Below are 25,782 nucleotides of genomic sequence, written 5' to 3' on the forward strand. Positions count from 1 at the left end.
TATCTGTCCATTAAGTTGGGTCAGTTTTGATTTCTTTAATAACTTGTTCAAGTTAGGTGATGAGATTTCTTGGTTATCCTGTATCCTCTCCTAAAATCATATGGTGGGTCTGTCGTTTGACCTCCTCTGAGCACAAAGAAATGCATTTTTGAGCAATAGTGGATTTATTCTTGTGCTGCAATTTCTTTTTAACTGAAAGGAGGATTATAATCCAATAACAGAGAATTTATTTGGGATAGATATTCTTTATAAGTAAAGAAGTGCTTTTCTTCCTTTAGCTCTTATTTGTTGGAAGATTGGTTGATATCTTTCTGAACATTTTTTTGGGGGCGGGGTGAAAAGAAATCAGTCTTTTGTACATAGATTGAATCTAACTTAATGGACAGCATGTTGAAAGTTTTTACTTGAACAGAGGTTTTTAATCCTTTTACTAAACAACTCCCTGAAACTTTCTTTTCGTCTGCTTAGGCATTGGAGAGAAGTATTCAACATGGGAGCCAACCAAACGAGAGTTAGAATTGCTACGACACAACCCCAAGCGGAGAAAAATAACCACAAACTGCACCATAGGTAAGTTCTAGAAATCCTTTCCAAAGCTGATTCTCAGCCACTTGTATGTTCAAAATTCTGTGGTGGTCTTCCATGACTGTTTTTACCCTGATGTAATTGTAGTTGATTTCCTTAACCGTTAGGATAACAAAATAAATTTATTTTACGCTACCTTTTTCTCACTGTAGAAGGATATCTGCTCTGTCACTTCAGGTACTGATAATGATTCATCTGTGTAACAGAACTTTTTTTGTTTTTTGGACAATATGCATTTAAAGACTTTAGCAGAAATCAGTGATGTTATCTCAACTCAGTCTTCATCAGAGATCCCATGCAGGTGTTTGAAGGGAAATCCTGTAGTTCAGATGCATCCTTAAATGTGGCAACCCATTGGTAAATGTGTTTTTAGCAGACAGAATAAGCACAGTGCTGTCTTTCTGTTTCGTGTTCTACACTCTAAATAGGGTCTCTTCAATTTCACATTGACTCGGAAAAGACCTAATTTGTTCTTCAGTGTGTGTCAAATAGCAGTTTTGAAATGCATATCAAACATTTAATGCTTAGAGTTCAGTAGTCTGGAGCAAAGAACTCTCTGAAATGCGGGCATATCTACTTATGGCTGGGGAGTATTTGGCTAAGGGTGATGGAAATGAACAGCATTTTCCAATTTTTTTTCTGTTGTCTTTAATTTGGGAGAGTAGGGGGGTTAAAACCAGCTTCCTGACGAGCTCTAATGAAGATTATTGGGCACTTTCATATGCTTTTAAATGCACAGTAACATTTTTAACGGTGAAGGTACAATATTGGAGATGTAGCTGTAGAAATTGGAAGTAGGAAACTGTTTAAAAAGTTTTTTCCTAATTTTTAAGCTACTTACTGTTTTGTGAGCATGCGTCACGCTTTTCGCACATATTTGCTTTTGTCAAAATACACTGAACGTAACTTCTTAATACCATGTTTCAACTTTCTAATGTCTGTTTCTAATACAGTCAATCATCTATAATCCAAAATATGTGTATATTTGGAAAAAAAATGGACTGAGAAGCACAGAGTAAGTAGAAAATGTGTATAGAATGGTAATGCTAAAGAAGGGACCTATGCATTTGCAATAGTGGAACAGGAAAGAGTTGGAAAAACATCTGGACTTTGGAAACTCTAGGAAAAAATAACTAGCCAAGAATTGCTTGCATCATGTTCACAGTGGGATTTTGTGTTTTATGAAACTCCAGTGTATTTTGTAAAGTCTGTTGCAAATTACTTAATACAACTGTGCAGGGTTTAAAAAAAAATGTTTGATAGCATTTTGAAGGTGAATGTGACCTTTCTGAAGAGTGGAAGCACATTTCTGTGATTCTCTTTCCAGTTTGAAGGAATGCTGTCCCTACTCTTAAAGGATTTTAAATTTTTCAGTCTGTTTAAAAAGGACATGTCTGGTTGCATGAGATCTCATACAACACTGCATGGGCAGGAGAGTGCTCGTGAAACACAGGGGATGAGGGAAATGACTGATCTCTTTACTTCTGCAGGCGTGCTTTTAATAATTTCTCCTACTGAGCCCTGGAGCTGTCTATGTGCTGAGATTTAGAAAGAGAAAAAAAATCAAAGCACCCAAGAGACATAATGCAGTTTTGGGCTACAGTTAAAAGCAAAAGACTAGCTTTCTTTCACAAAAATACATTGGGGGTTTAGCTGAAGCAAGAAAAGACCTGCCATTGTCCTTGAGCCTTTTCTCTCCATCTAACCTGCTGCTAAATATATATCTGCTTCAGAGGCTTTTTCCCTTCACTTTCCTCACGTTGACTTGTCTGTTTGCAGTTTCAGATCAGTGAAGAGCCTATATGCAGACTGAAATGCTGCAATTATCTGGACGTTCCCATTTCTTTCTTTTTTTCTAATACTCAATTCTTTTGCCATCAAGTTTTTATCAATCCCATAGCAGATATTAGCAAATCCAGTTTAGCTTCTGAGGTAGGTAAATGGCTCGGAGAAGAGGCATAATGTCCAGTTTTATTGGTTCTGAAAATGAAGATGATGTTGATAACCATCTATAATAAGCACTGCACATCTGTTGATCAGTTCTGTCTACAAAAGAGTCTGTTAAAGCATAACCAGCTGCTTCCTATGTATAAAATGTTCTCTGTAAAGCTGTTTTAAGAGGAAGGCAAGGGGTGTTTGCTGCTTTCTGTCTTACTTCCAGAGATGCTCTGGTGTCAGCTAGGAGACGGCATGTTTGACTGCTCCGCAATGACCTTCTGAAACGGTTACTGTGCCAATGCCTGCTTCAGCATTTGTGCAAGATGAGTGTATTAGTATTATAGCGAAAGTAGGTGGGACAGTACTCTGAAACCTGGACAGGCATGGCCTTGAAAGGATACACTTAACTTGTTTGTGAAGGGCTAGCATATGATTTTCAGTCCTAATAATAAAATAAATTAAACTTGATCTTCTTCATATCAAACACACTTCGGTGGTAAAATATGTTTTGTTGTAATTTCCTGTTACATCCTTATTATTTGCATGACACTCATTTAGGTCAATGAGTGGCAGAACCTTCTTGGTACATAAAGGGATTTTCTTTTAATTCCAAATTCGTAGCAATCTCATGATGCTTCTCAAACAGCTGGATGTGTCTGCTACTCTTTGAGCTGTTTGAACTTTTATACAGCTGCAGGATCCTTTGTCTTTCATTGGCACCATAAATTAAAGCTGAAGAATATTCAGTCACGGAATGAATACGTTATAATGGAGGATTGAACGGGTAGTTCATTGGAAGAAATACTGTGCAGAACTCCTAGGTTCTGATTTAGCAAAATGAAACGATGTTTTCACTTATGCGACAATTTGAAACTCATTGAAGAAGGAACTTCTTGTACACATCCTTTTTAAAAAAAAAAAAAAGTAAAAAAAACCCCAAAACAACAAAAAAGAACCCCAAACCTCCAAAACCAACCAAACAAAAGACCTCAACAAAAACCCAACTTAACAAAACCCCATAAATGTCGCTCGGTTCTCTTTTAGAATGGTGATGTTTCCATCTCTCAGATATTTTTCCAGCCAGTAAGAAGATAGATAAGGTAACTTTGCTTGAATCGCTATTTTGCCATTGAGCAAATAGCTCTTCAAATGAAAACTCAGGTCGGGCACTGCTACAGGCTGTGGAAACTCTGCTGATTCCTGCCTTTTGGGGTATAACCGAAGGGCTGTTCCCATGTTGCACATAAGCATCTCCCGAGTGACGTGGAACACTGTTCACCAAGTGGAAACACTAAGCAAGAAGCCGTGATGAAAAATCCTTGTGTGGTGTGGGTTTTATGTGGGGCTTTATGTGATGTCCTGGGTTTTATTGTGATGTCCTGGCAGACTTGAAATGCTGATGGTGTTCCTGTATTTCAAGACATTCAAGAAGAGTGTGTAGTCTACCTGGAGCAAAAAAAGGAATGCTCTTGAGTAGCAGTATCAGCTCAAGACACTCTCAGACCTTGTGCCACAGCTCCCATAGGGTGCTGCCTCTTTCGTTGTGCCGGAACAGTTGTTTTCAGGTGAACTGGATCAGGCTGAAGGGATGGCAAGTTGTGGGGAATGCAGAGGGTGAGTGGAAAGTAGACATCTCCTAAGTTACTGTTATGAACTTGTTCTCAGCAGCAGCACTGAATCGTGGCCTCGGCTATTCAATTCATAAATATTTCTATTCATAGAAATGCTCATCTTGATTTTGGTTTCAAGCATCCTATAAACACCAAAACTTTTATATGGAAAATTAGATAAGACTTAACAATTATCAAATAGATTCTAACAACATAAAAGGAAAAATCTAATTTTTTCAATCTCTTCTTGTCTGTGAAGAGGCTTCCTGCAGCAAGTGAAGGTAGTGACTGAGCTCCAAGTTCACAAGCATATTTTTTATTACAGAGTTGGACTGGAAGTGAAAGTGATAGAGTATCTTTCAGGAACTATTTTCCAAAGCTCGTCTTGCTCTGCTATCATTAATGCCCCCAGCAGATCAGTTCTCCCGAGTACATGAAGTATTAGCTTGGGATCAGCTGGTCTCCCATTAGCATATGAAGTGACTTTGTGGCTAAAGATTTGTATATTAACAACGGGAAGAATTAGAGTCCCAAGGCACGTGGGTAATTAGCAGGAGCCACCTGGGATTCCCATTTGCAGGGTTGCAAAAAGGCAGAGGGGGCGGCCTTTATCGGAGAATGAGCAAATCCTTTTTAGAAAGAAGGATGAGGTTGGGGGAGGTGGCAAAACCCAAGAGCTAAATGGGAGTAGCAGGTGGGTCTTGCAGCTGGGGATGTGGTGGAGAAGCACGACTGGAATAAATATTGCGGCAGAGCTCCCATGTAAAGGTGGCAAGGGAAGAGGAGCAGTGGCCTGGGAATGTTTCTGGTGCTCTAGACAAGCGACCAGGAGTGTGGCTGCTGCTGTAGAAGCAGCAGTAACCTGAAGGTGTTGAAGACTACGTTAGAACTTGGAAGTTTTTTTTGGGATGTACCAGCTTTCCGGTGTGCGTTTTCTAGTTGAATGCTATTTAAGGTGGCTCAAGTGGAAAAGCAGAATGAAAAACGTGGTTTGGTGCAGCACCAAATTTTTAGCTGTAACTTCAATTTAAAAGTTATTGATTTGTAAGCAGTATTACTTTTATGTTTGAAATCATGACCACACAAAGTGCGCCTCAAATAGAAGTCTTTTTGATTCTTAAATTTTTTTTAGACTGCTGTGTGGTTAAGGAAAGGAAAATGACGTTTAAGACTATTCAAGTGAATGTCTCCTCTGTGAGTTGGTTTTTTTTTTTTCCCATCTAACTTCATAATTATAATCTCTGTCTGGTTGGAAATCTGTTTCCTAAAAGGTTGGATTAGTAAAATCAAAAAATGCTACCCTTCTATCAGGGAGATCCCTCTGTTCCTGTTTTACTTTGTCATGAGCCCTGACCGTTGGACTGACTTCTATAATATTTTTCCTAGGTCTAAAATTGATAAACCTGATAGTAAAAATAAATTTAAAAACCCTTTCCTCTCAAAGCTCCCATAGAATTATAAGAAAAATTAGAGGGGTGTGAATCTGTTAAGAATTCTAAAACTCAAGCTGTGATTTACTGGCTGAGGTTTGTAGAGATCAGCTTTCAGAAAGTCTTGATAGACTTTTGAAGTTTACCTCTCTAGCAATATAAGGCTTTCCCCTGCAAAAGATATTTTGAAAAGAAATTCCAGATTTGTTATTTCAGTAGCCTTTTTGTGTACTGATTGTCCTCCGAGAGCTTGTCACATAGTATTCCAAAGCTAGTGCCAGGCCGGAATTCTCATCACTGCTGTAATGTCCCTTCGGATGGTTTATCTTCACAGCAGTCATTGATTGAGCTATCTATGATTTAATTGCTCCTGGGTCAGCTTAGGGACAGCCATAGTAGCACTGAAGTCCCTGCAGTGTTTACCTGCTTGGAGTGAGCAAACTTTTGTTACAGAAACTTTTCTAATGTAAAAGTAAGTCATCTTACCTTCCCATTTGAAGAGTTTACTAATTAACAGTGCTTCAGAATGTTTATTTGATCCCAGGTTAGCTCCGCTGAGGAATGAGGGGGGGGAGGGGTTCTGCTCTTTCTACCTCAATATTTGATTGAATTTTAGGCCCCCTTTCAGAAAGGACATAAGCTGGTATCTTTCAGTATATGATCCTGTTTGTGTTTTCATTTCATGCCGTGATTTTTACAGGGGCATACCCTTTAGTGAACATTAAGAGAACCAAACAACCATTTCTGGTAAAAGCAGTAAGACTTCTATTACCTTTCCGTCTCCCCTCTCCTCCTCCTCCTCTTTTGCTATGCTTTAAGCAAAAGTACACTTCTCTCTAATACCTGCTAAGGGTGAAGGTGTGTCCTATGACTGAGGCAGGCGGCCGCCTTCTGTCAGGGGACAATCCTTTTTTTTCTCATCACCCTTGTGTGATGAGAAAATTCTCCTTAAATCCAGCCACGTGGTCCCACCCTCTCCTGGGCATTCCCTCTGGTGCTGTCAGGCTGCTTGCAGGTTCTTTTCCATTCGTTAACCTGGCAGAAGACATTGTGCTTTTTGGTGGCGGTGGTTTTGCAAGAGCAACGTTCTCCTGTGTTACGGCGCTCAACCGCTTGGCAAAGGCTCCGACACACGCGTGAAGATGGGATGGCCCAGGAACGGGACACGTGGCTGGGAGTAAGAGGGAACCTCCCTTTGCTGACACCAAACCACGCTGCATCCGAGCTGTCGTTTTGTTCATCTACAGCAAAACCAGCAAAGATTAACGGCTCTTGGATTCTCACCTTAGTAAGGCTTGACATTAGAGTAAGCCAGGAAGTCAATTTTAAACAGAAAATGAACTTTTCCAGCTTTTTAGGATCCCCCGAGAAGAAGACAAATTCTTTGAGAAGCTGTCATCGGTGATAATGTGGCCTATATTATTGCATATTTATATTAATATTTTTTAAGTAAATATCACAGTTATGTGAATTTCCTGCTTCAGCAGGGGAGTTGGACTAGATGATCTCCATGGTCCCTTCCAACTCTAAAAATTCAGTGAAATTCAGTGAATTCCTGTTTGTCTTCCGAGATTCTAAAATCATTCTGCTATCTTTTTTTTATTAATTTACTATTTATTTTTTTTTAAATTGATCAGTAGTAAGGCTGAAATCTAAACGACCTTTTTGAGTTACGCCATTTACTGTTCCTGCTGTAGTGTCCATGGGTAACCTCAAAGTTTATGGCTCTTCCTTTTCAGCTTTTATAGACAGTCCCCCTTCCCAACAGGAAAAAAAAAACCTCTTTGGAAGTAACTAATATAAAAAGTTTGCCTATCTTTAGCTTGATGATTGAAGAATAGCTGAAACTTGCAGGGCATGTTTTTCAGCTTGTAAAGATTAATGAAAGAGGATGCAGATTCCCTTTACAACGAACTTATTTTTTCCCCTAGGGTTTAGTCCTGCTTTCAAGTCCATGCTGTAACAAGTTGAAGTATAAACCAGTTAACATCTTTTCTCCAGGGAGTATCAGGCAATAGTAGTGGGATAGCTTGGAATATGAAATTATGTGTTCAAGGAAATCATGGCTAGTTCTGGCCCTTGTTAGGCCTCCCAGTATTTTTTTGGTTGATCTTCTTGCCAGTAGCCTATGGATTGTTGAAGAAACCACCAGACCTAACTTTTGTAGATTGGGACTATTCTTAGCAGCTTTTAGAAATGCAATACTTTGGGTTGTTGGTTTTGTGTTTTTGGTTTGTTGTTTTTGTTTTTTGTTTTTTTTTTTTTTGCAATATCTGTGTTGAGAATAAATCCCAGCCTTTGCTTCGTTTCCAGTAAAAATTAAAAAAATGTCAAAAACAATTTTGAGGAGAAGTTACCTCGAAGCTTGAGCTTGGTGGTAGGTTGGCATCGGGAACGGCTTTTGCAGTGATGTGCTAAATGTGTTCTGGAGGAGATTCTCTGGTTCAGGGTCTGCTTGAAGGTTTTAATTTGCATGGCTTTATGTGGGAGCAGTTTAGTTTAAAACAGAATAGCAAGCTGAGTAGAAGCTTTGGGTATATTTGCTCTCTGAGGAGTAGTGGGTTTTCATACAGGTTTTAGAATTCTTTAAAATATATATATATAAAAAAAATTTGAATGGTTTGGCTTTTTTCCTTCCCTATAAAGCTTGTTTTGCGTGTTTTATTAGTGGGGAAATAAGAGCAGAGAGAGACACCAATTTATAGGCGTGTGAGTAGCTGCAATAATATAAAATATTGCAGATGAAGAAATGTTGAAATAAGCGTCAGAGTTTGTAAAGCTGGAATTCTAATCTCCGGGATATTTACCTCAAATACAACCCCTGCAGACTGTAGGAAGGTACAACTACTTGTATGTGGAATAAGCAGTTTGCAGTCGGGCTTGAATTTTTGTGTTATCCTGTCTTGGAAAATTGCCATTTGTATTACTTGCATAGAAAAGACTTGAATTTTGTAACTCTAGGTGGCTCTTGGGGATTTGAGACGAAGGGAGATACACCGTGTGTGTTCACAACGTGAAATTCCTTAGAAGACAGGGTTCTGAATCCAGACCTTGGGTCATGTTCCAAACTTCTAACTCAAACCTGATTTTTTTTTTTTTTTTTTTTTCTCCTCTGGACTGTTTAAAAAGTAGATCTGTGGTTGTTACTCATCCACACGCATCATTCTTAGTTTACAGACAGTGTTTCAATTTGACTTCTCTAAAATTGTGTTCTGTGCTTCTTCAGGTGAACCTTCATCATTTGGATTCAGCTAGGTAGCAGCCCCAAAAAAACCCCTTTTTTTTTTTTCCCCTCCTAGATGCTGATTCAACTTTCAAGTGTAAAATATTTGCTGACTCAATTATTTGTCCTACCTGTCTCTTGCTAATGGTAGTTAATTTCTTTCCTGTGCTGTGCTTTCTTCACCAAGTCATTGTATAACTTCAATATGCAGTCAAAACACTAGGTTTTTAGCATGAAGAATGCAGTAAATGTTAGTCACTTGTCATCATCTGCTTGAACAGGTTTTTGTGGGAATGGGAGGTTCCTTATCAAGAAAAACCCAACAGCACTATATAGCCAGGATTTGATTCTGGCCCTTGGAGCAAGGTACTTTAATTTAGAGAAAGTATTTTATGTTTGTTTAAAGTTAAATTTATCAAGGCTTTTCTTTAAAGTACTGTTTAACTGGCTTAAAAATAAATAAAACGGTGGATACTTGTAGAAAAACAGATGTGCTAGAAGTGCTTGGCTTTCTGTGTCTGTCGGAACACACATCAGACCTTCCCCTTCTTCGACAGCAGACCCCGAGGTGAGCAGGTTTGTCTCCTTTTTTTTTCTTGACCCCACCACACAAAGCTACAGACTGTTGCCCTTTTTGTCGATACCATGCAGTGAACCTCTAAAAACCAAAGCTTTTCTGGACATGGAGGGTATATTTTTGCTGTACAGCGGTTCAGTCAATGCAAAGGTGCTTTCATAGTCTCTAAATTAAGAGCCAGATGAGGAAGTTCAGAATTAACCCTTGTAGCTCCGCTGATCGCAGTCTTAACATGCGTCTGTCATCTTGTCATGGGCAGAGACGTACCCTTAGCGTGAGAAGGTTCTTTTTCTTACTGTTAAGAGAAGACAACCCAAACCAAAGAAGCAAACTCCGATTTGCCGTTGTATTTTAACCTGATTAGCTCTGTGTCATTACGGAGAGCGTGGCATTTTCAACAAGGCCAGTAATCTCCGTCTCAGTTTTGTTCTTTTGTGGATCGCTTTTGGATTATATTTACTCTGACCTTCCGTTCTGCTCTTTCGTATCTGCTTCTAGAATTGGGCTTTGTGTGGACAGAAGGTAGATACAGTATATACTGAAAGTAGGAATATGCATAAACAGCATGTGGCATGGCTTGTGTGTTGTGGATTGTTGGAATAGCTCGGTGCCAGTTCATCAACAATAATTTGTGCATATTAATATATTTGGATGCATTTCATTTCACTGGCAGTTAGCCTGCTCTTCAAGTTATTAATTTGTGAAATCTGTTTTGAGGAAGGGTAAAAACTCTTAGGCAGCATATGGTGTGATATTGGGGGGAAAGGACGGCTGCGGGTGTGAATTTTATTTTGTCAGTTTAGTGGGAGTACCTCTTGTTCTTTCGAGATGCCATCTGCGCAGGATTCTCACTGCAAGTCTTATGTTTCTGTGCAGATCATGCGAGAACTCACTGAGCTTTTAAGTTTGGCTGCTTTGGGGGAGGGCAAAGAGAATATTTTATTCTGTGCCACCTTTTGAAGTATTTTATTTTCTATAAGGGCTTTTTTTTTTTTTTTTTTTTGACATCAAGTTGCCATATAAAAATACCTTGAAGGGTCTACAACTTAACTGGCTTTTAAAGGCTTGTTGTCATAATGCTCCGTATCGATCACGCAGTCGCTTTGACAAACACAGTTCCTGTCCTTTGCCTACTACTGCTCTGTTTTGATGTTGGGTGTCTTCTATCTGGTCTCCCTGACCTCCCTGCAGTTACCAGATTAATGATTATTTTCATGCTCAGGTTCATAGGGCTTTAATGCCTTGCCCTTTGCTTTGCAGGGTGTGCGAGACGGGGCAGCTGCTATTTCGGTTACGTGGTTGCTTTAGGAACTTCTCCATACCTTTATTCGGCTTCTCTAAACTCATTCGGCTCTGTGTATCTGCGTGTATGACAAGCACCGCGGTTGTAAGGGGTCTGGCTTCATTGTTAAACTGAGGCATGTTGCACAATTCCTATTTGTGGCATTTCATGTCACGTTTTCTCTTGAGCAGAAATAGGTGCCTTTTTGTTTCTGTAGCCCTTGATGTGACCTTGGAGTGCACCGTGTTCCGTCTTTCTCCTCCAGCCCGTTGATCTTCATGTGTTACGGGATCAGATAAATTATTCCAAAGTATCAAAGCATTATGTGATTATTTCCAGTGCCGTATGTGAAAGATGTTTTCTTCTGTTGCATGTTCTGAAAATCTGAGGTTCAGACTGTGTGTGTGCGTTCACTGGTGTGTTCACTCACTGCTAAGAGATCCTGACAGAGACCCGGTCAGGTTGAAACACAACAGACAGCGTTTGTTCAGTGGGTCTTGATGTGCTGAGATAGGAATTCGGAGAAGTTCGGTACAAGTTCTGCTGCAGAACTTAATGGGTTTTTTTTCAGTCTTGCTCATTTCAGCCGAGAGAATCAGAGAGGAATGATTGCCGTGGATGATTACATGCCGTGTAGCTGTCTGAGAACATGATGCATTGGTTTCTTCTTGAGACACCTGAGAGAAAAACAGTTTTGCGACGTAGATCACAGAATCACAGAGGTTGGAAGGGACCTTTTAAGATCATCTAGTCCAACCAATGAAAAAAAAAAAAAAAAAAAAAAACACAACACAAAAAAACAAAAACAAAACCACCACACACGCAACCCACACACACACCACCACACCACCCAACACTAATCCATATTCCCAAGCACTATGTCAACTCCTCTCTTGAATACCTCCAGGGATGGTGCCTCAACCACCTCCCTGGGCAGCCCATTCCAATGCCTGACAACCCTTTCAGTAAAGAAATATTTCCTAATATCTAACCTGAACTTCCCCTGGCGTAACTTGAGGCCATTGCCTCTTGTCCTATCATCTGTAACTTGGGAGAAGAGACCGACCCCCGCCTCTCTACAGCCTCCTTTCAGGTACTTGTAGAGAGCAATAAGGTCTCCCCTCAGCCTCCTCTTCCCCAGGCTGAACAGCCCCAGCTCCCTCAGCCTCTCTTCGTAAGACTTGTGCTCCAGACCCCTCACCAGCTTCGTTGCCCTTCTCTGGACCTGCTCCAGCACCTCAATGTCTTTCCTGTGGTAGGGGGCCCAAAACTGGACGCAGTACTCGAGGTGGGGTCTCACCAGTGCCGAGTACAGGGGGACGATCAGATGGTCAGTAAAAATGCTGAACGTGAGAAAGTATAGATATAAAGCCTGACATTTTCCATACTCTTGAAGGGAAGAAAAAAAAAAAAAGGCATTTATTTGCAAAGTGCTCACAGGTCTTCTTCCTGTGGGGTGACTTGCCAAAAGGTTCAAAAGTAACCTTGCGTATTGCAGAGATCCTTGGCTTGAGCTGCTTTTCCCCCTCCTGCCCCATGTTTATTTTAAACTTAAGCTTGGCTATGGGAGACAGTAAATTCATACAGATACCTATTACACTTGTAAATATTTTAAATTCAGTCTTTAGGTGTGGATTTAACTATGTCACCTTAGTTTATGAAAAGGCCTTTTCTTGGTGTGTTGTTTTTTTTAATTCAGGTTATTCTTTACATTTATAATACAAGGCAGCCATTGCTCTAATGGGAAGAACAATTCAACTTCACATCCTGGCCAGGAGAAATGGCTCCTGGAATATTTTTTTTTTTGTCCTACCTAGATGAAAATCCAGCCCTTGTGGACTTTGTGTGGTTGTATCAGGATTGTTGTCATGCGCTGCAGCTACAAGACAGCAAAATATTTACTCTAAAGGGAAGCATTTTTACTTGTATTCTGATCTGTTCCTTTTTACTGTAATCATGATCAATTTGGAGACACGTTGGCTAGATTTGGCCCACACAAGGTTTCTCTCTAGCTGTTATCTTTTCCTCCTTGTGGGGAAGGATATGGGGAAATAAAGTGGCTCATGCCATACCCACTCAGGTGCACAGAAATTTCTAATGGAGAAAAACAATGATAGCACAGGATCTTGGACTCATTTTGGGACCTTTTGTAAAGCTATGCCTATTTAAAGTATTAAAAAATGTATTTTAATTCAGAAGCTCTAATACTAGTAGAGGAGCTTATCTGTGGATTTGATAGTGTATGTGTGTCTTCCATATTAATGTTGTTGCAGTTATTAAACTCTCCATTTATTTACCAAGATGACACTGGAACATTTCAGAACACAAGTGCATCAGAGGATAGTGCAGGATCTCATCACTGGAGAGTTTTAAGAAAATTCAGGGAAAGGTTTGTCAGGAATAATATATGTAGCATTAATTCTGCTTTGAGGTAGAGGGATAAACTAAGTGACTTCTCAAGATCTTCTACAGCTATTTTTCCTGTCATTTTAGTGGAAGATTCAATGTACTTTCCGGTGGCTTAGTCAAAACCACTCACTTTCTTTTCTGTTTTGGAAGTGCGTTTCTTAATACAATCACAGGGAAGAAATTCTCAGTGTCTCTTGTACTGCTCAAAACAGCTTCTCTATTTACATGGGCTATATGAAAAATTAACCTTAAGAGGTTTGTTTGTTTGTATTGCTAGATATTTTAGGAATGCTGACTCATTTTACCAAGCCAAGGGTGTGCACACATGAGCCAATTGCCATCAAATCACAAGGATGAGAACTTAAAAGACGTCAAGTCCTCCTGCCTCAACTGTGTGCTTGGTCTTAACCCAAGGATATAGTTACTGCAAAATAAATGACAGGCTGTAACCTCACACCCTGGCTTACAATGCCCACGCCGTTAAAAGAGATCACTTGCCTTGTTCGAAGTGCTTTAAGCCTGGAGAAATAAAAATAAGCGTAATTGGTCAGTACTGTTCTGGAGGATGAGGGGCACACAGTGGTTGGGCACCACTGAACTCGGGAAGTATCTACAGGTAAATGAACTCACAGGGAAGAATGGAAACTCCTCTGGGCTGTGAAATGGCTCCTCTTTTGGCATCATTAGTTTGTGAAGATGAACATATTCTAAGTACAGTACAGAGAGTACTTTCTGTCTGGCACACTGTGTACACTCAGGACTCATTGTCTGGATTGAGGCTTTTGTTTCATCTATGAAATAATAATATAAAATGCTATGCTTTTTGTGTTTGATCGTATTCTTGGTAACTTGTTTGATCCGTTTGCTCCAAAGGATGTCACTTCTCCTTAGGTTCTTCCAACAATACATGTCCGAGTACCGTGTGTGGAAAGGCCAATCTGTTGCTATGAGGAAGAATCTATAGTAAAGCCACCTTTGGTAGTTACTGCTTAGAGATGTGCATCTTTCACCCAAATCTGGCAAAGTTAAGGGTAGCCCTTCTTGACTCTCATCTCTGTTTGTTGTTGATTTATTTCAATGTCATTACTAGAAATTCTTTATTTAATTAAGTTACAGACATGCATCTCTCTATGCTGAGCCTTTAGTCCAGTGTTGTTTAAATGTTATGCAAGTGCTTTTAATTGAAGGTACAGCATAATGCAGGGATGCTGCAGAGCTCCTCCAGAATTGATTTATAGCACTGCTGGTAGCTGCAAACTTAAACTTGTCTGGACACACACTAGCAGGTATGACACACAGGAAATGAATGGAAATACCAGATCCAGGTGATCTCTTTGCATTATCCTCCGAGTTGTTTTTTTTTTTGTTTGTTTTTTCATTACTAAAGTGAATGAATAATGCATTTACTCACAAATGCGAAAGCTCATACGCAGAATACCTACGTAGTCTAAAAACGATGCCCTGATTCTAGCAGCCACTGTTACCTGTTCTCCATCCCTTCCTGAGTGGCAGCAGGGCAGCTAATTTTGGTTTCCAGATCCGTGTGGTAGGAATAGGGATACAGGTATTAGAGCTGTGGCTTTTAGACAACTGCCTGTGCTGGAGGTTTGTTCCGGCGGAGGGGACATGAGGGCTGGATGTCTCGGAGAGAGACCGACTGTTCCTGTATCCCTCCATCCTCTTGACACTGGCCTTTTTGTCCTGACCTGCGAGGAACCGTGTGAACCTGCTCAGACGGGTCAAAGACTCATCATGGTTTGCAAGTGCTGAGTTCACCCCCTCAAGGTGAGAGTGCTTTTTTTTCTGTCCAGAGGGGCAAGGTGAACAATTTCACCCTGGAGCCGAGCAGACGCCGGCTCAGCGCGAGGGGAACAGCCCTTTTCCCATCAGTGAGCCGTTAGATGGGCTTAGCCGTCACGTGAAAACACCCTCGCCTTCCCCCTCCCTGTCAAAGCCGGCTCCTGTGTTCTGTATCGCGCTGTAATATTAATCTGGATGTGTGAGCAGTGGTGGGATGAAAAGGCAGAGGGGGTGTCACACGCGTCTTCTGAGTTGGGGTCAATGTGCTGGGCCATTCCTGATGGCTGCCGGAGCTGCTTTTGGAACCGTTCCAACAGCTGGGAGTCCCAGCCTCCCCTGTTGCAATGTTTTGTAACTGTGAGACAATTATTTTTAATATCTAATTAAATTTCACTTCTTGTGAGCTCAGTCTTTTTTCTTTTTTTTTTTTTAATATTATTATTACAGCTATGGTAGGCCACAAGAGTTAATTACAGTCCTCTTTGCAGTGGCCTGTAACATGCTTGAAAATTGTCAGCCGGGCTGTTTCTCCATCAGCACTATCTTTTTTTAATTAATTAACTCAACCAGTGGGTTCTTCAGTTGTTTCTCCAGTCTCAAAATATTAATTTCATGCAAATTTTCACTCATATTCTTGACTTCTCCCCGGTTTGCATAGATCTCTTTTTTTTTTTTTTTTTTTTTAAATGGGTGCTCAATTCTAGCCATCATCTGGCTGAGGTTTTCCTGTCACCAGGGCAGAATAATTACCTCCCAGGCCTTTGCATATCCCAGTTAAGTTTCAAAATGTTGCTTGTCTCTGAACTACAGCACAGTATTAAGTCATTTGGGTTGAGTTGCTATAGCCATTGCTCCTTATTTTGTGTTTGTCCATTTAATTTTTCTTGTTTCTTGCCTCACAATTGTTTTTATTGAATTTAATTGATTTCAGATGGTTTCTCCCATTTAACAAGTTGCTCTTGAATTATTGTTCTGTCTCCCAATTACAGTGGCATTATCCTGAATTAGCTTGTCCCTTCTGTAAGTATATATTATGTGATGTCACTGGAGCTATTGGATAAAAATAGCGAACGCAATCAATTCCCTGTTTAACCAAGAGGGGTGGGGACAAACTAAATGCTGGAAAAACATTATCGGTGTCTCGATCCAGACTGAGTCGATGCAGATTCAGCTCGGGCTCGGAGCAGGATGAATGTGTGCAGTGTCAGTCCGGGTCTGTAAACAGCAGGAACACGTTTGCGTGGCACCGTGCCCAAGGTAAGGAGCCTTCCAAGAAGGGCTGGGGAACGCGGTGCAGAGGCACTAAATCTGGTTGCGTAAAGAATGTAACCACATTTACTTGGTCTGGACTATTCAATCTTGCCTGTACGGAACCGGGTGCTTATTGTTTTTATGTTGTGGTGTGGATGAACTAGATCATCCTCATGGACATGCTAGAGAAACGTGTTCATCTCTGAACAGATGCTACAAACATCGTCGTGCATATATCCTGACAATTTAATGTAGGTGGGTTGTCACCTACCAGTAACTTTTCATGGGTTTTTGGATGTTTTAAGGAAGAAAAAGAGTAAAATCAATGACATACGAATGGCAATCCTAACACAGCGTAAAAAAAAAATAAATCTGGAAAGTCTCCTATGAATGTTGGGGTCACAGTTGCACACAAGTATGCCAGAAATTACTGAGGGGAAAAAAAAAAAAAGACTTTGAGTTGTCATGTGAAGCAGAATGAAGTACTGGAGAATGTATTTAAGTGTTGCATTTAAGTCATAACACTTAACGTGAGATTTTTTTTCTTACAGGTAGCAAAACTGGGAAATATGAACTGACACGTTGTTTTGATTTTTTTGTTTTTTTAATCACTTGGTAGTCTGAAAGGTAGGGAACTGACTCTGTTTTCTAAAAGCAAAACCACCCTTGGCCAGTAATGAGTACCTTAAGAAAAATAAGTAAATAGCAGAGTATCTAGTTAAGGTCGCAACTTGCATTCCGTGCATGGGATCTATTTCCTAGCTTTTTTTTTTTTTTTTGAATTGTTAGTTACTCGGCTATAGAGCAAACTGCTTCATTTCTTCAAATGGACTGACCAACCCATCTTTGCCTCTGGCTAATGTTGTGTCAATGGGTAAACTGATCAGTCATGAGGATAAATTCCACTGACTGCACAGCAGTGTCCTACCGAAACTGAGAACATCCTAGGTTTGGGCAATTCACTCATCTAAAGAGTCATCGTCTTCTGGTGCTGGTGATGCATACAAGGAGGAAAGCTTACTATATTCTGTTTCTTTCAACAGTTAATGATTTTGCTATACAGGTACCATTCAGGGCATATACTTCTTTCTTCCAGTGTACCATCTTTTGTAGCTGGACTCCAGGATTTTCAACTGGAAAGAAACTCAAGGACAATTTCCTTTTGTACACATAAGCAAACCTGTTTCTATTGAGCAATCTGTTATTTCAGTAGTCATTGAAAAAATGCAGTGATCCAGAGTCCTTTTGCCAGAAATTGGAAGGTTAAAGATGGGTTTTCATTTAGAATGCAAATATCTCTTTTTCCGAAGATACTTTTTTTTTTTTCCCTTTCCAGAAAGCCTTTTCTGATGTAATTACCTTTCTGTTTGCATAGGGGTGGGTAAACCTGTAGTTTATGGTGCAATGCGTATCTGAAATAGTCTTATAATTTATTTTCTTTCTATTAACAGGAGTTGTTCTTGATAGTCTTATACTGACTGGTTCTGTTTTCAGCATCTTCCATGTTTTAGATTAGTTTTCTTATGCAGGTTGGTTATGTTAAGAGTTTCCCAGAAGGGATGGTGGTGGGGGAACCATGCCAACATTAGGTCAGTGTGCGTAAGGAAAAAAAAAATCCCACCTCATTCTTCATGCGTGTTTGGAGAGTGTAAGCAGTGCAATAAATACAGATAAATTTACTTTCTGGTCTAATCCCAATACTCTGCAGAATGGACTTAACTTATGGTTCCCCCAAATGATGTGTGTGCAGGTCAGGTATTTAAACTAATTAATGTGTCTTCCAGCTGCACGAGAGTGTGTGTGTCTATGAGGGCTTCTGGATGGAAGGGGCTGGCCTTTTATTGGACTTCTGTCAGTGCCAAATGAAAATATTTGTAATTAAAATGGGAAAAAGAAATCCAAGTTTGTTTAACAACATCATCTAAATACAATGTACCCTGTCATCCTCCAAACCTTCAACTGCAGGATTCAACACAACATATATATGTGATATTTAATAGTTTTTTAAGATAAGGGAATAATATAATATAGAAAAATATTTGTTAATATTTTGAATATAACATATATAGAAAAATTGGAAATACGTATCACAAATCTCTTATAAGAAATACCGCTCTAGAGCAAGCTCTCCAGGTTGTGCCTCTTGGTGACTGAATAGCTTGAGGGGGTGGGTGGTGGTGATGGTATAGCTCAAGAAAGGTGTTTTTTTTTCAGAAGAGATTTAGAAGGATTCAAAACGAGCAATGACTAACCTGGCAACCTTGAATAACTGCAGAAAAGGAGCCAAGTCAGAAAAACAAGCACAGGGGAACATAAGCACATTTTCACGTGGTTCAGAAGTAACCAAGAGAGGAAAGATTATTGCCCTGAGCGTTTATCTTACTTTCCTTCATATGTCATGTCATCGGTTGCTTACAGTTTCCATGAAAAATGCTCTGTTTAAAAAAGCTTTACTGATTGACCAGTCTGAATTGGTGAATCCGTTTGGAGAGCACTTATTCAAGCCGTCGCCCCAACTCATCTGCTGGGGATGCTTAAGTACTTGAGGTGAAAAGCCTGTAGGTGAGAGAGGGTCGGGGCCAGGAGGAGATGTCATTGGCAGAACCCTGGTGCTGCAGCCTTCGTGCCCCTGATCTTGCTGCTCAGCATCGCTCCAAGCGGGTGGTCTCATCATTGCTGTGACGTTGTTTCATGTTACTGGGTTCTCTCTTGTTACGAGAGCTCCTAGAACATTTTTGTGGTTTGCTCATTATTTTTATGTATCAGGATCTCACCACATCTTTTTCATTCATTTAACTGAATTGTTTTAGTCTGGCCTTCCAAAGCCACATACCCGTTCTCCCTTCCTGCTATCTTCTCCGAGTGAGGGGTTTTTCTGTAGCTTGATTATATAAAACTGAGAAAGGTTCAGTGTAGGGATGCACGGTGTTTTCAAGCTTAAACTCTTGCAAACATCTGTTGTCTTGCTTGCAGCTCGACAGTTTAACTTCTCAGCATCTTGAGTGGTTCATACTATTTTAACATTATGCATTTTCTGTATTGAGTTTCTTCTGGCTCTTGTATCTCCTAAATTTTTATCCTTTTGGGAAATCCTTTTGGATTATCAGAATAGTCTTGCTGTTGGTTCAGGCTTTTTGTTGAACATGAGCTACGTTAACCAGCACTGCAGTAGCTTACTCCTATTGTACGTGTTTGGCAGGTCCACTATTAACCAGGGTCTTTTTTGAGGTGGTGATAGAATCTTAGAATGGTTAGAGTTGGAAGGGACCTTAAAGATCATCGAGTTCCAACCCCCCTGCCATGGGCAGGGTCACCTCCACTAGAGCAGGTTGCTCAAAGCCCCATCCAGCCTGGCCTTAAACACTTCCAGGGATGGGGCAGCACTTCCAGGAATGGGCACAATGGATGTGAGGGTGATCTGGCTGCGACATCTGTCACCCCATTGATCGCCAGGGTTGATTTGGCTGATCTGGCTGGCTAGGCAGGTGTCCCCTTCCTCCCTCACTGCTCCATGTGCGTCCCTCCCGAAGCTGTGTGATTGGTCGAGGAGGACAACTTTCCCCGATAGAAACGTACCATTCATCGGTCAAGGGTATACAGTAGCTGCACTCTCCTGCTAGAACCTCCAAACAAATCATTGTGCCATGGGGATAGTCTTTAACTTGCTTCTAGACAGAGTTTTTAGTTGGTTTTGACCATGCTCTGAATTTCACAGGTGTTTCAAAGTTTGGAGTGGGAGAACTTTTTTGCTTAAATTCTTTTCTCAAACTCACTCCATCTTCCCAAAGCGGTACTGATGCTGTGGCCTGTAAACTGACAGAATATTGTCAGGGCGTTATTATTAACTCTTGAAATACATGTGAAAGGGGGTGGGGAAATCCCCAACCATTTCATACACTTCTATATGTGCTCCTCTAAGAGCTTCTGGAACCAGAGTCTGTAGCAAAGCCCTCCTTTTAGTACAGCCACATGTTCTCCATCCTCCCGTGTTCTTCATCAAAGCTGTTTGGGGTCTGTGATATTTTTGAATATTATCTTTGCAGTGTTTAAAAATCAGCCAGACAAAACTCCCGGTTTCCATCCCTATACCTTTCTGCAGCATAAAGAAGGGGTAACACCTAAATAGGGTGGCTTGTTGCTGAAGAAATAAATTCCTGCTTTTGCCTTGTACTTTTTCCATCACTTCTAAGATACGAGACGTGGTTGGCAGAACTCGGGTGAATTTAAAGATAACTTTTGAGAATTTTATATCAAAATTTTCCTGTTAAAATACGAACTTAATGTGGTCAAACTGTTTGCTTGTACCCTTTAGGAATAAACAAAGGAAAAGAAATTAATTCTTTACGAATTTGAAAGCAAAGCTATAAAACTGTTTGAATTTAAAGAATACAACTGTGGTTGATATTTTTTCATTTGACTTGGTTGCAGCAAAAGTTTATGTAGCTTTTTCTTGAACTGTTGTCAAAATAATTCAATACCTGAGTGTATCATCGGTAAGTCTGTAAAAAATGTTCTGTAAAAGACCTTTTCTAATACATTGGACTCAGTATTTCTGCTTCTGCAGTTACATGTGGATTTCATGCCACCGCTGAGAAAGGATGGTTCAACTGAAGCGATGTGGAATAAATTCACCAAAACTGCATGGTTCTTTTTTCTTTCGGTAACTCACGCGATCACAAGTGTCAATGTCATGCATTTTCCTGTGTAGACGTGGACTTTCATGTATCTGCATACTGTTGCTTTCGGAAATTAGTAGATGTTCTTTTTCTTTCTTTCAAAAGGGATTATTTTTTCAGAATAACTGCTGTCACTAACCCCATTAGCAAAACCACACTGCTTCTGGCACGCGAGTAGAGCGGCAGCGTCTTGGCCTGGCTGGGCTCTGTGTGTGTGTAACGGATCCATTCTGGTGACGTGTGGTGTTTTCAGAAAGATGCTCTTAAATGATGTTGCAATTCCTGTTGATGAACTTAGGATGAAACCCCAAAATTCTTCATTTTCACGCTTCACTGTTTCCAAGGGTTATGTTGAACTCTTCAATATTTCAGTGAGCACTTCCTCAGCTTGCACTGACTTCTGATGCTGTCTGATGGAGCTTCAGGGAAACATCAACACCAGATGGGGAACTGGGAGAGCTGGGGCCAGGGGACAAAAAAATCGCTCTAAGGTGTTGCCAACCTGTGTTTAATGTAAAAAGGATCTGAAGCTGCCTGTGCTTCAGTGCATCTTGAATGATATTCTGATCATCTCAACAAAGTTGCATTATATAGTGACCTATGTTCTTGCTTCCAGAACCTTCATTCAAATAAATCAGTTTCTGTGTGGTAATATTTGTTCAGACTGGTTTGTCTTTTCCAATCCCAGCATGAAGCCCAGTTTTAGAGACAAACAGAACCTCTTCCAGGAGAGCCAGATAGGCGCCGTGATTGGTTTTTCTGTGTTTTGTATTCATGTGTGGTCCTCTCGTTTCCTCTCTTTCCCCACCTTTAATAGCTGTACGGTTGCATTTCACAGAGAAGTGGAATTTCCTTATCTTGTTTTGGTTTTTTCATCTCGCCTGCGTGGGTGGACTTGCAGAACCAGTGTTCTAGATCTCCCTGCATCACAACAAGCGTTGTTGCCCAGTACTGCAGATCTGTTACTTAGAGCATTTGAAAAAACAAAGGCTGTTACTGCAAGAAGATTGAAGAACTGAAGCTGACAAAGGTAAGCCAGCTGCTTAGAACCTAGTTTTGAGACCAAACGTAAAAAGAATTTCCCAGATGGGTTTACCTGTGCTCAAGGCACTGCAGCAGTAGATTTCTTGCTGCTTTGCTTATGCCCTCCCTGTCCAGCGTGTGGCAGAATGAGAGTAGTGGTTGTAGACCATGTATGATGATCAAAGGGTGTTTTATTTTTTAGAATTACACCATACACGAACATTTTGTCATGACAGCAATATTAACTTACTCCAGTATTTACATTGACATCAGCGAGGTTCGGAAGTAAAAACAGTGCTTTTCTGTTGACCACTTGCCACAAGAGCACACATCTGTGTATAGAATCTATTAAGTATCTCGCTGGTTGCTCCTGCTCAGTTCAGAAACAGTTCATGAGAAACAGAAGTAAAGATAACACTGTGAAGCACAGCAGAAGTTTGCAAAGTACCATGGTTTTATTACTAGAGGTTGGGTCCCGTTGGCAATCCCTAGACATCGAGCCCGCTTCTCTGTACAAACACGGTCCACTGATGAGATGCTGGTGGAGACAGCTGTTGGTGCTAGCAAAAGTGCCCTTGCTGCGTTTGAGGGTTTGGCATGTTATTTTTCTGTTAATTTATGACCCACATGTTGCAAAGCTCACTATTCCAGTTAAATATTGCCAGGCTTTATTAATGGGGAGGGAATAGGTGTGGCAGACACAACTCTCTTACATTCTTAATATTTGATTGACCAGAATGCTGTATAGGCTTTAATTTTTAGCTACTTTCCAACAAAAGTCATTTTTTTCCATATAAGTGCAAGAGGATGTGTTGTTCCGAGTTCTGTCAGCTCGTTAGTTTACATAAATCAAATTTTGATGTTTTCCAAGATGCTGCAGTTAGTTACGCAGTGTCTTAGCTGTAGTTCAGTGCATCATACCTGTTTCATTTCAAACGTCAGTTTAAGAGCGTAGCGGCTGCAGTCATTGCTCCCTCAAGGATAAGACTGATGTATGCTCTTTTACGTTTTTCCCTTTTCAGCCAAGTAAGTTCTCATGTTTTGCTACGTTCACCATTTTCTTTATTTTTATTTTTTTTTTTATTAGGGTTTGGAGTATTCACATTGCAGCCTTGTCTGTTTTGCAGGTTACTTTGTCTTGGTTCATTCAAGTGAAGTCATTGCGTACGAAGTGCTGCGTTTAGACCCAGGAAAAACTGACACCCAAAGACCAAGCGAGTCAAATGAACCAAGAGCCGTCTGAGTTTGACGCCTGTAACTAGTCCTCTGCTGGCAACTTTGAGGAAGATTTGATTCTTGTGGTCACAGGGAAAGAAGGTCCAGCCACAGGCATGTAACAAATGATGCTTAATAAATGATTCCAAAAAGCTGCCTTTACGTGTTTGCTTTTACTCGTGATTGCTCAATTAGATACCGAGAGGAAAAGTGGTAGCGTGAGTCTCTAGATGTACTTCTGATTTTACAGTAGTCTTCTGCAGCGTGCAGGCTGACTTGGAATTCTGGTGATAACCAGAGGGACTGAATTTTCCAGGGAGACATAGGGAGAGACCCTTCTCCTTCTTGAAATACCCTGGTGCATCTCTGGCAGTGTTACAGGCTTCTGTGTGCACAGTCTGTGGTTTAAATATAACTGCTAAGTTTTAAATGGAAAATAGAGGGGAGAGGTTCTCCACATTCCTCCACTTGCACAGCACGAACACCTTTCTGTTGTGACGTTGGTTGTTTGCAGAGACACGAAGACCGGGGACTGAAATAGGATTGCGTACAAAGCTGAAGCATCACACCGTATTTCAAGCTGCTACAACAAATTAACTATTTAACACTTTTGCTGATGTTGTGCGTACACTTGTTGCCTCCCAGCATGAAAATAAAGCAAATAATTGCAATAGCTTTCTGCCCAGTAGAAGTTACTTTAATAAAATGAGAAACTTTGTCCTGCGCTTTGATAAATAGATGCAACAGGAAGCTGTTGGAAGGAGGACGGTGTTGTATTAGGTACAGGAAAAATAATGTTGGAGGGCTGTGTGTCCATCGCCTCCAGCTCAGAATGCAGTTCAAGCTGATGTAGTGCCATTTCTCTCTGGTAACCATAGCAACCGGACCACACCTCCTCCTGCTGAAAGATGCTAAAGAGCCCTTTGAGCACTATCTGGTGTACTGCAAGGGAACTGCACCATTTTTAATTACCACGGCATTGCCAGCTGATACTTTTTTCTTTTTTCTTTTGTTTCCCCGTGGAACGGCAAGGAAATTCTTCATTCTCTGTCAAGTAATCCTGTTTTTTCATTCACTGTTTGTGTAGTAATCCCATTTATATTGCAGAAGAGGACTACGTTAATTTTAAATTAATACCAGAATTATATCTATCTATGCATTTTTATCTTGTTTTGAAGTAAATTTTTGTTTTAAAAATAAGCATTCTTGTGCACCTGATGCTCTTCTCGTTTAGCACTTCCTGTATGGTGGTATTATGTTAACATTTTGGAAGAATACTCAAGGATTTGAGCATGTTTTTCTTCTCACTTAGACTTTGCAAATGACTGAAAAGCTTTCCCCACTCCTAACCTCTCTTCTGTTGTGCAACAAAAGAGCTTTCCTTTAAGCATCTTGGTTTCCAAGCACAAGAAATCGTCTCTGGGCATTACTGAACGTTTGACTTAAGGTGTGATGAATCCTCTTATGCCAAGTTGAATTTTTTTGATGTATACTGTAGATTGATGTTTAAATTAGCTAAAACAAGTGTGGAACTAGTATTGTTCAGCGCTTCTCTTTGAGGTTGTTTTGTTCGGATCTCGGGTTTTGTACAAAAAAAAATGGATATGCTAAATCCGCATTGGATATCACTGTCGAGGCAGTTTCCTTTGCTGCCTTTCTTAGAAAAAAATGATTGTTGCATTATAACAGTGCAAAAACCTTATTCTGGCTTCGTGACCTGCATGAGGAAAAGCCTTTTAAACTATCTGAAAACTTATTGATTGATTTATTTAAATGTATTGGGTTTGTTCTACAGTGACTGAGCCAGTTGTTGTCATGGCACTTTGGTATCAGCATGGGGAGGGAGGGAGCATGCTTTGGTGGTGTGTGGTAAAACAGCCGTTGCAAAATAATGCTATTGGTGTTGCTGTACTTCGAGGTTTACTTTCTTCAGAGAATTGTAAAATAAATCCCAGTGTAGTTCAGAAAGCTTGTGACTTGGGTACATCAAAATCAATAGCTTACCTAAAAAATATAAAACTGTGTACTTGGAGCCGTGTATAGACAATAACTGGCAATATTGTGAAAACTATGTAAAGATGCAGATATACCATTTTGTTAACTCGATAATGCTTATGCTTCCCCTCCCCCTTCTGTCTTTATAGGTCTACGAGGGCTAATCAATCTTGGGAACACATGTTTTATGAACTGTATTGTCCAGGCACTTACCCACACTCCACTGCTGCGAGATTTCTTCCTCTCCGACAGGCACAAATGTGAAATGCAAAGCCCCAGCTCATGTCTGGTCTGTGAAATGTCTACGCTTTTTCAGGAGGTGAGTGCTGTTTGCCACAATAGCATCACCTTTCCACGGATGCTGGCTGTTTTTTACCCCAAAAGGGATTGTATTCTTTTTACAAATATAAAGAGGTTGCAAATTATGTTTTCCCTCAAGTTGTGGCAAAACAGAGCAGCGAAGATCGTGTGAGACCCTACTGTCAAAAATACCCAACTGCTGAAAAGGAAACCATTGGCCTTATAAGCCCTATTCTTGAGTCACCCTTGTTTAGTCAAAGCTCATATTGGAAATAATTACAGTGCTGCCTGCTCTTCTGAGACTGATCTGCAAGTCTTTAGTCTTAAAGCTGAATGTGTGCTTTAATTAAAGGTGCAAGTTGTAACTGGAAAATATGTCACAGGCTCTTGGGTGATAATGGGAGTGAGAATAAAGCAGTAGTATACAGCCTTGTGGTTTAAGGCACTGCATTATGTAGGTCTGTATAA

General features: G+C 40.4%; 1 protein-coding gene across 2 annotated transcripts in view; it reads left to right on the forward strand.

Moving 5' to 3' along the window:
• Positions 1-25,782, forward strand: part of USP22 (ubiquitin specific peptidase 22) — a 112,931-nt gene that overhangs the window by 59,524 nt on the left and 27,625 nt on the right. For both annotated transcript variants that reach the window (XM_074158267.1, XM_074158268.1), the window contains 2 exons: positions 469-570; positions 25,164-25,333. In XM_074158267.1, the coding sequence (XP_074014368.1) occupies positions 469-570; positions 25,164-25,333 (272 nt within the window). The remainder of the gene's footprint in view (positions 1-468; positions 571-25,163; positions 25,334-25,782) is intronic.

Source organism: Numenius arquata, chromosome 14, assembly GCF_964106895.1.
Source record: "Numenius arquata chromosome 14, bNumArq3.hap1.1, whole genome shotgun sequence".
Taxonomy (NCBI): Eukaryota; Metazoa; Chordata; class Aves; order Charadriiformes; family Scolopacidae; genus Numenius; species Numenius arquata.